General features: G+C 46.4%; 1 protein-coding gene across 1 annotated transcript in view; it reads right to left on the minus strand.

Moving 5' to 3' along the window:
• Window positions 1–9,568, minus strand: part of NPFFR1 (neuropeptide FF receptor 1) — a 23,827-nt gene that overhangs the window by 10,380 nt on the left and 3,879 nt on the right. The window contains exon 2 of the mRNA XM_011372168.1: window positions 215–529. Within this exon, the coding sequence (XP_011370470.1) occupies window positions 215–529 (315 nt within the window). The remainder of the gene's footprint in view (window positions 1–214; window positions 530–9,568) is intronic.

Raw genomic sequence — 9,568 nt, forward strand, 5'->3', positions numbered from 1 at the left:
TAGGTTGTTGTGAAGATTAAGATAATGCAGGAAGAGTAAGTCACACAATGCAGGAACAAAGAAAATGATTAATTCGTTACATCTATTATCTAGTCTAATTCCTCGACCACGAGACCGCCTTGAGAGTTTGAGACAATAGCATCTTAGCCAAGGGACCAGGCCAGCAATGATTTCAGGGGCAGGTACTCCCAGTGCCTCCACTGGCTACACTCACCAGTGATGAGGTTGTCAACAAGGGTGGTGGGCATGCAGAAGATGCCCACCAGCAGGTCACTGACAGCCAGGTTGAGGATAAACATGTTGGTGACGGTGCGCATGTGCCGGTTCTTGAGCACGATGAAGCAGACCAGCGCATTACCCACCATGCAGAGGAGGAAGATGAGCACGTAGGCCACAATGAACATGGCCGCCACTAGTGAGGAGTGCTGGTAATAGGAGGAGAAGGTCAGGTTTGCAGCTGGGGCAGACTCGGCGTGACTCCCATTCTGGCATGGGGGCCAGCTGCTGTTGGGAGGCTGGGAGGGCTCCCCTAGGAGCAAAGGAACATATGGGTCAGGATCCTAGACAAAGAAGAGCTGACTGACTTCTCACCCCTTGTGAGACTCTTCTGTGGTCCAAACCCTGACCATGCCCTGGTATCCTGATCATGTGCTCAACTACAATTATAAATGGATGTACTGATACAAGACTTTCAACCCATAGCCACTCAAACCGTGATCTCGCACCTCCCATCCCATCTCGTCCATGACTCATTTCCCAATATCAACTCTTCTCCACTTGCAAACTAGGCTCCATCCTTCTCTGCCCTGCTCTCGGCCCCAGAGGCTGACCTCTAAGGACTGTATCACCCAGGATCCCTTGCCCTCTGGTTTTCTGATTGGGTTCAGCTAGTAGAAGTACTGAGGGATGCTGAAGGACTGGAGAAGAAAGAAGTTAGGGTATTCACCTCCTGACTTCCTCCCTGCCTGGCCCAGTTCTGCCTGTAGGGCTGTCTTTATGGGCACAGCTCCTGTTAGGTGACTCCTTTCCATGACTCTAGCTCTTATAGGGCCACAGTGACACCGTTCCCTTTCTGCACTGACAGCTTCCTATGATTGCCAGTCTCTGGGGGCTTCGCCATCCCTTGCTGGTTCTCCTACCCTCTCCTTCTCCCTGTAAAGTTCCTCTGTTAAACTTTCTTCGGTTAAACACTTTCTGAGTACACCACCTGTTTTCTTCTGAGACCCGGACTGTCACATCTCAAAATCTTTGATGTCCTTCATTATCACCTCCTCTGTGGAACTTTAGTTGGGAAAGGCAAGTAGGGGAAGGGAGAATGAAAGGGGACTCTAAACCAGAGCTAAGGAGCAAAGGTACACATTAAATTCACTAGAAGACCATCCAAAGCCATGACCACCATCCATCCTTCTCCTGTTCCCATTGTGGTGATCAGTTGCTTCATTTGCACAGCATTTAACAAAGCACTTCTATATCTATTATTTTATCTAGCCCTCCCACTACCCCATGAGGTAAACAGGTTAGGTATTAGTTCCATTTGAAATGAGAGAACTGAGATCAGAAGGGTTTCATGACTTGCTCAGGGGGCACAGGAGTACAGCAGAGTTGGCTCTGCTCTGTGTGTCTCTGAATCAGTCCCAGGCTTCAGTGTGTGTTTCTCCAGCCACGTTTGGAAGAGAGAGGCTCAGTGTCCAACCGTAGCTCTGCTGGGAAGTCGTTAGATGTAGTGACTCATGATGTTATCGCCTCTTGCCTTCCTCTGGGACTGAATGTGGCCTGTTCCTGGGGATTAAGAGCCTTCAGAGAGTCTTCCATCGCATCCAGAGCTCAGCCACTGGCCTGGTGGCCCACTGGAGGTTTGGGACCTGGAGAATAGAGAGATCCTGCGGGGAGCAGACCCAATGAGCTAGCACAACTGGGGCCACAGGGACCAGCAGGTGCCACAGAGACACTGGTGGGGGCAGAGGGCCTGCTGGTGGAGGTAGAGAAGCTGGAAGCTTCCAGTGCACAGTAAGGGAAAGGGATAATACTCCCTTAGGCCCTCCGGCAGTGTCCATGTCATTTAATGAACATTACAAGAGAAGAGAATATAATGAACCACCATGTATACGTTATCCCCCTCCGACAATTATCAACTCAGGGCCAATCTTGTTTCACTGTCTTTGGATTATTTTGAAGTTAATATCACATGACTTCCTTTTATCTATAAATATTTCAATTTGTATCTCTAAAAACGACTCAAAAAAAAAAAAAACCCACATAGCCACAGTATCATTATCATACCTAACAAAACAATTATGTCATGATATTATCAACATCCAGCATTTAAAATTCCCTGACCGTTGCCTAATTTTTAAAATGTTTGGTTTGTTTTTGTGAGAATCCAAATAAGATTTCTGTTTTTATTGTCCATTTTTGTGTAGCAAATCACTCCAAAATTTAGTGGCACTGTACTGTGGCCTGGCACTCTGGGTGGTCCTTCTACAAGTCTCTCTTGGGATCGCTCATACAGCTGTGGTTATCTGATGGCTCGATGGGCCTGGAAGGCCCAAGACGAACTGCTTCAGAAGTCTGGTGTGTAGTGCTGGCTATTGGCTGGGATGTCTTGGTTCTCTTTCACAAGGCCTCTCATCCTCCAAGAGGCTAGACTGGGCTTCTTCACAGCTTGGTGGTCTCAGGATTCCAAGAGAGCAAGAGAAGAAGCTACAGGCTTCTTAAGACCTAAGCTCCAGAATTTTCACATCATCGCTTACTCCACATTCTGTTGGCCAAGACAAGTCATGAAGTCAGCCCAGATTCAAGCCAGAGGAGAAATAGTTTTCACCTTTCAATAGGAAGAATAGCAACATAACATTGCAAAAGGTGCGTGGACACAGGGAATATGATTTATTAAGGTCCATTATTATAAAATCTACCACCATTTCCTTATTGTATTTGGTCGATGTGGCTCTTAAGTCTCTTTTAGTTTCTAGGTTCTCCTTCTGCCTCTTTCCCTATCCCCTACAATTTATTTGTCATACAAACCACTGGGTAATTTGTCTGTAGAGTTTTTCACAGACTGGATTTTGCTGACTGCTCCCTCATGATGTCATCTTCCATGTTCTACTCTCCGTCTCATGTATTTCCTGTAATTAGTAGTTAGATATAGAGGCTTGATCAAATTGTTTGGTGTTCTCTCTCTTTGATGCTAAGCCTAATCAGTGGGCTCAGGAGATGTCAGCCGGATCCCTCCGCTGTCAGGTTTCCCATCAGCGTTTCACTGGTATTTTCAGCAGCAGCCACTAATGATTATTGCCTAGACCCCTCACAGCATCTCAAATACAATCCAGACTCTTTAGTGCATGGTCTGATTCTCGTTGCCATCTCTCTGGCCTCGGTCTCTGCCACTCTCTCTGTTATGCTCTAGCCACCTTGTGATGGCTCCTACACACTCTTGCCTTTTCCAGCCTCAAGGCCTTTATCCCTTTATATTCCTTCTGCCTCTCTCCCTCTTTTAGTCCTAAGCTTAAATGCTGTCTTCTCAGAGAAGCCTGACTTGATTACTCTTTAAAATAGATGCCCCACTATTCATCTCTCAGAGCATCCTGTTTATTTTCTTCAATTTGTCAATATTTTATTTGTTTTCAAGTTTATTGTTTTTCCCCCACCCTTGAAAATCAGCTTCTGGAGAGTGGAGATCTTCCCTGTCTTGTTGGCAGCCATATACCCAGCATCTTCTCAGTGCTTGCCCATAGTAAATGGTTTAATAAACAGTTTTGAATGGATAAATATTTGTGTAAAGGGGAAAAGGAAAGAAAGATGGATCCTGACACTGGGTGACAGGGTCCTGCTCAAAGCCAGCATTCTTGGTGTGAGAAGGACTTCTCCAGGGGCCTCTAGGAAGAACCTTTATCACAGAGTCTATCAGGAGCCTCCCCAGGCAGCTCACCCCTGCTGAGCCTCAAAATCAATTCTGAATCAGTCCCCATGACTTGGGGTAACCTGTGGGTGTGGATGGGTAGAGGAAAATGCCAGAAACTGCCTGGCTAGACTCCAGTCTGTCTGTTTCTCCCACTGCCTTTCAATCCGCCTCAGAGGATTGTTTAGTGAGCTCATGTTTCAAAGTCTGTCCCTGGTAAGTGTCCAGAAATGACCCTGCCCATCTGTAAACCCTTGGTTGAGCCTGGGCATCAGTCTCCACACTTAGGCCGCTTTCCAAAGTTGTAGATTGATCTTTCTTGAGGAGGAAAAACTTCCTATTCCTGGCAATTTCTTGCCCTGCTTGGGCTCCATTCCAGCACCCAGAGACCTCATTAACACCCTGGACTTTCTGGGATCTGCCTGGTGCCATTACAGCTTGTGAAAATTTCATCCGCTGAACCCAATTAAGCCGTTCCCTTACTGTGTGAGCTTCCTGGAGGTATCAGGATATGATAATGTTTGTCTCTAGGGTGCTCTGATGATCTCAAAGACCAAGCCCTGGGCCACTGAAAGCCCAGGGCCAGAGAGAAGATGGGGGTGCACTGTGTGTTCTCACTGTGTGGTCCCTGATCAGCAGCATCACTTGGAACTTATTAAAAATTCAAATCCTCGGGCCTCATCCCTGATCTAGGGAACCAGAACCCCTGAGGAACCAGAAACACAGCTATCTCTGTTTTAATGCATCTTCCAGGTGATTCTAATACATGCTCCAGTTTGAGAATCACAGAACTGGACGACTTGGACCAAAGCCCCTGGAGGAAGTGGATACACACAAACTGGGAAGTCCCAGCCCTTCTTTCTGCCCCCTTCTTGGTGACTGAATGTTTGTGTCCCTCAAACTTCATATGCTAAAACCTAATCCCCAATGTGATAGTATTTGTGGGGCCTTTGGGAAGCAATTAGGTCTTGAGGGGCAGAGCTCTCATGAGTGGGATTAGTGCCCTTATAAAAGAGGTGCCTGTAAGCTCCCCTGTGCCTTCTGCCATGCGATGATACCGCAAAAATATGGTCATGTATGAACCAGAAAGATAGCCCTCACCAGACACCAAATCTGTTGATGCCTTAATCTTGGACTTCCCAGCTTCCAGAATTGTGAACAATAAATTTCTGTTTTTCAAAAGCCATCCAGTTTGTGGTATTCTGATATAGCAGCCTGGGCTAACTAAATATCTCCTCATGCTGTAGGAACTCAGCATTCTCATCTTTAAAATAGAAACACACCATTCCTGGCTACAACCTTGGATAGGTCATGTCACTTCTCAGGAAACCAGAGTCCTCATTGGTAAAATGGGGAAAAGTTCACATTTACTGAGAAGGGGTTGAGGTAGGAGTCAATGGGATAATGAGTGAAAAGAACTTGGAGAACGCTGGGCACATGACTCCTAATATGTGTTAGCTCAGTAGTAGCGGTACTGACAGTATTAAACTACACAATAGATGCGGGATAATATTTTTATAATACTCTTGGTCTGGGCCTCTCTGCAAAGCTTGATGTGTGAGAGAGAAAATACCACCAAAATAAATGCCGTGAGCACAGAATCAGTCTGGGTATCTCCCCAAGTTCACAGCCCTCCCACTAATAACTTCACCGTTATCACCACCTGCTTGTCTGTCCTGGTACCACTCGAGAACTCAGCCCCACACCGGAAACCTGGGATTCACCATTTAATACCCACTCCCTGAGAGCCTCCTGGGTGAACACAGCCTAGGGCCTCGGCCAGGAGGCACTGGGGAGCCCCTGAAGAACACAACACAAGAGGCTGCTAAGAGCACAAAGCACAAAACAGTGGAAACTGCTAAAGAACACATGTTCATTTATAAAAAAGAAATGCAATTTTAAAAGGACATCGGGGTAACCTTTTTACCAATCAGATTGTCAAAGGTGAAAAGTACTCAGGGAGGGGGTCAAGTGTGACTGTGCACCGTGTGGGGTCGGGGTTCAGTCGTTGTAATCGGGGCACGTCCATCCAGCGCCTGACATAGGACCTGCTCCCAGAGCCATCCACTCCAATTCTAGGGATTTTTCCTGAGGAACAGAATAAGATCTAATGGTGTGGGGAAATACTGACCACAGGTTGTAATAGTTATAAAATAGCATGTATATACATTATAAATCTGCATTGTGTATTTGGACCTTTCTAATCAGAAGAATAAATGTAACTTAAAAACTGACTACATTGGTGGTTCTAAATTCTGACTCATATCAAAATTACCTGGCTGTTAACAATACCAACCACCGACCCCCACCGACTCCACACACACTGAATCAGAAACTCTGGAGTGGGGTCCAGGTACTGATATTTTAAAAGCTCCCCTGGTCACCCCAATAGATTTAATATTAAAAAAAGGGAAGAAAAAAAGAAAAACTCCCCTGGTGACTTTTAAGTGTAGCTGGATTTGAGAACCACCAAATTACACAGTCCCAGCCCTCTGGGCACTTACAGTGGGTTTAGTGGTGCTTAACATTTTTGGGGTCACCAAACTCTTTGAGACCTTGATGTGTTTGAATTAATTTCACAGATGCTTTCCTAGGGCTTTGTCCTGATATACCAAGAACTGGTCTCTGTCCAGATGGAATTCACAGTCTCTGAAAGTGATGAATCCTTTCCCAAAAAGTACATTTGTTGTTTTACACGCACTTTCAGAGGAATGGTGGCCCACCTTGCATGCAGGACTCCTTCTTCTAGCGTTGTGTTTTTTCCTTTGGGGAGTCAGCCCTCCTCCTTGCATGCAACTTTCCAGGGACTGTCAATCAGGGGTCGCACCCACCCTGGCCAAAGAACACTCGAGCTGATTTCTTCTGCTTTGGATTTGACTCTGGGCCCTAGTAACACAAGTCTTCCTTCCACTGGATGACGTACCCATACTCTTCCAATAAATTCCATTGTTGGTCAAGTTAGCCAAAGTTAGTTTCTGTGACTTGCAACCCAGTGTCTTGACTAAAACAAGGGGATCAAAGTAGACCATCCTTGGACCTCCCGAAGGTCTGCAGAGTCCAGGTTCAGAACTCCAGGGACAGTTGGAAAGGGTAGGGGTGGGAAGAGACAGCACAATAAAGCTCCAAGATTCTTGCTTTCTAGATTAGATATTTGCCCTCCTTCTGCATCCTCTAAAAAGCCATGTCTTCCATGGGAACTGTGCTGATGCAGATGGGAAAGAACACTGACCTAGGAATCAGAAGACATGAGAGTTGGGCCTTGAAAGTTGGTCCAATGGTGGTCACTCCAGAACCTGTACATAAGACAGTCTTGGGGGAGGCAACTTAATTTGAAGGAGACGCTTGGGAACTTCTCTTAAATCTGCTTTTGCACAGTTTTTACAGAGAGTCTTTTTAGTTTAGGGTAGCTTGGGCCTGATGATGGGGGAGCCTAATCCCCTATGCCACCCCTTAGTACTTCCATGTGAACTGGAGAGATCCACTTCATCTCCTTGCGTCCTCCTTGGCTTTCAAACATGGACGACTTGGGATTCTTGCACCTCCCCATACCATGGGGTTGTTACCAGGCTCAGCAGATATCAGAGAAAATTATAAAGGGCCTCACAGACATAAGGAGCGCTTCTTGGCTGCATTAGCATCTGCTAGGCAGCCACAGGAGGCATGGTGAGATTCTGGTTCATCGGGGTTTGCTCCCAAGGAAGCCAGCCTAGGCAAGGCCTGTGTTGGGGCCACTCAAGAGGGACAAAGGTGGGTGCACAGGAGGATCACTGATGAAGAACAAGGCTTCCTGAGACCTGAGACCTGTGACCTCTCTTCTGCCCCTTCTGGAGGCTGAGCTAAAGCCCAGCCCACTATAGGCACCCACCACAGCAACATGGATTTTGCAAGCCTGGACCCTTTTGGGGAGTAAAAGCGGGTGGGCCTTCCAACAATCCTTTGGCTTGGCAAAGGCCAAATGCTGAGGGCTGAGGAGTTCTGAAGCAGCCAACAGGAGCCCCACATGGGCCTCTTTTTGTACTATCCCTTCCCCTACTCTGAAATCTTTTCATTTCTCTTCACTTCTTCCAGGAGCTCTCTGCTTGTCTCTATTTTACCCGTCAAAACCTGTATTCAGGAAAGGTTTAAATGCAAGTCGTTTACATCAGTGGAAACTGAGGGTACCGAATTGTTTTTTACTCGCATGTCAAGCCTCAGCACGTGTAAAGGGATCCCAGACCTTAGAAAATAGGGGTAGAAGAGTTTGAAGGGAAGAGAGGAAAGGGGAAGGGATTCTCCTCTCTCTTGCCCTCGGGGAGGCTCAGCGTACTCCCTGAAGCTCCCTTTCTGGTTTCCGTGACTGTGTGCTTCCTCAGGGTCTACCTGCAGCACTGGTCACATTCAGTTTCCTACTTTAGCTATGCGTAGAAAACTTTTTTCTTCCACTAAGCTGGAAATGCCTTAGTGGTAAAAGCTATTCCTAATTCAGCTCAGAATGCTCCCCACTATCTGAACAGGGCCTAGAAAATATAGATGATTAATGAATATTGGCAATTCATACAGGTCCTGAAGGCTGTCAATTTTCCTCCAAAGCACTGCTTTAATTCCATAGACTCTGATATATACTGTTTTCATTATTGTTGAAATACTTTTCATACAGCATCAAGCTATCTCTGACATGGAGAGGAGAATTATTTTCACTTCACAGGTAGGAAAATCAAAGCTCAAAGACAAAGAGACTTGGTATTAGACCACAAGGGGCAGTTTCATTTGGCTCCAGGATTCAGTGTCTATCAAGTAAGCCATGTGACTTAGTCTGAGTTTGAGGCCCTGCTCAGGCCCTGCCACCGCAAACCATTTTCTCATCTGATCTAGAGTATTATCAGGTCACCTATTAAGACCTCCAGTGTTCATTAGTAGCAACTGGGAATTCTTAATTTGAGGGCGACCTTGCCTTCCTGAGGCTCCAGTTATAAAGCTGACACCATGAATACTGCATGAGTCACCTAAAACTTCCTGAAGAAGCAGGCACACAGTGGCCAGAGGCAGAGCCAGGCTACTCTGAGCTCAACCAAGAAGTAATGGAAGTGGACATCTAACTCCTTTGGGTTCCATTCTTGCCCCACCCAGTGCTTCCCAACCAGGCATAACCACCTGGAGTCTCAGGGGCCCTGTCCGAAGCTACTCAAGTTATCTCTCTTCTCATTCCTGGCAGGATCTTCTTTTAGGAAAGATTCTGATAAGGTTTTTGAGGAGAGCCTGAATTTAATTCTTTTATATGTGTATCTTAAGTAGATGTGGTAGAAATTAGCTATATTATCAGTTCCACTCTCTGTGCCTCAGTTTCCTCATTTGTAAAATCAGGGTTCAGTTGCTTACCCAGGCCTTTCATGGCTCATATAACTTGAGGTCTTTTCAACAGAATGAGCCATACAATAATTGGAGCAGAAATATTTACTGTAATTATTGATTCAACTCACTGCCGAAGCAGTACAGACTGCTGTCAGACATATCACGGCCCCAGTGAGAACCAGACTCGCACCTACCTGGCCTCTGCCTCCCAGCAGCAGCTGAAACCACTCCCATTCCCTATGCCCAGGAAGACACACAGGTGCAGATGATGTTCAAGACAGAGCTGAGTAGTTGGACTCCATGGAGGCTGCAGCCCCAAGCATCTCCAGAGTCTGGGTCGTTTGT

This window comes from Pteropus vampyrus, unplaced genomic scaffold (assembly GCF_000151845.1).
Source record: "Pteropus vampyrus isolate Shadow unplaced genomic scaffold, Pvam_2.0 Scaffold202, whole genome shotgun sequence".
Lineage (NCBI taxonomy): Eukaryota > Metazoa > Chordata > Mammalia > Chiroptera > Pteropodidae > Pteropus > Pteropus vampyrus.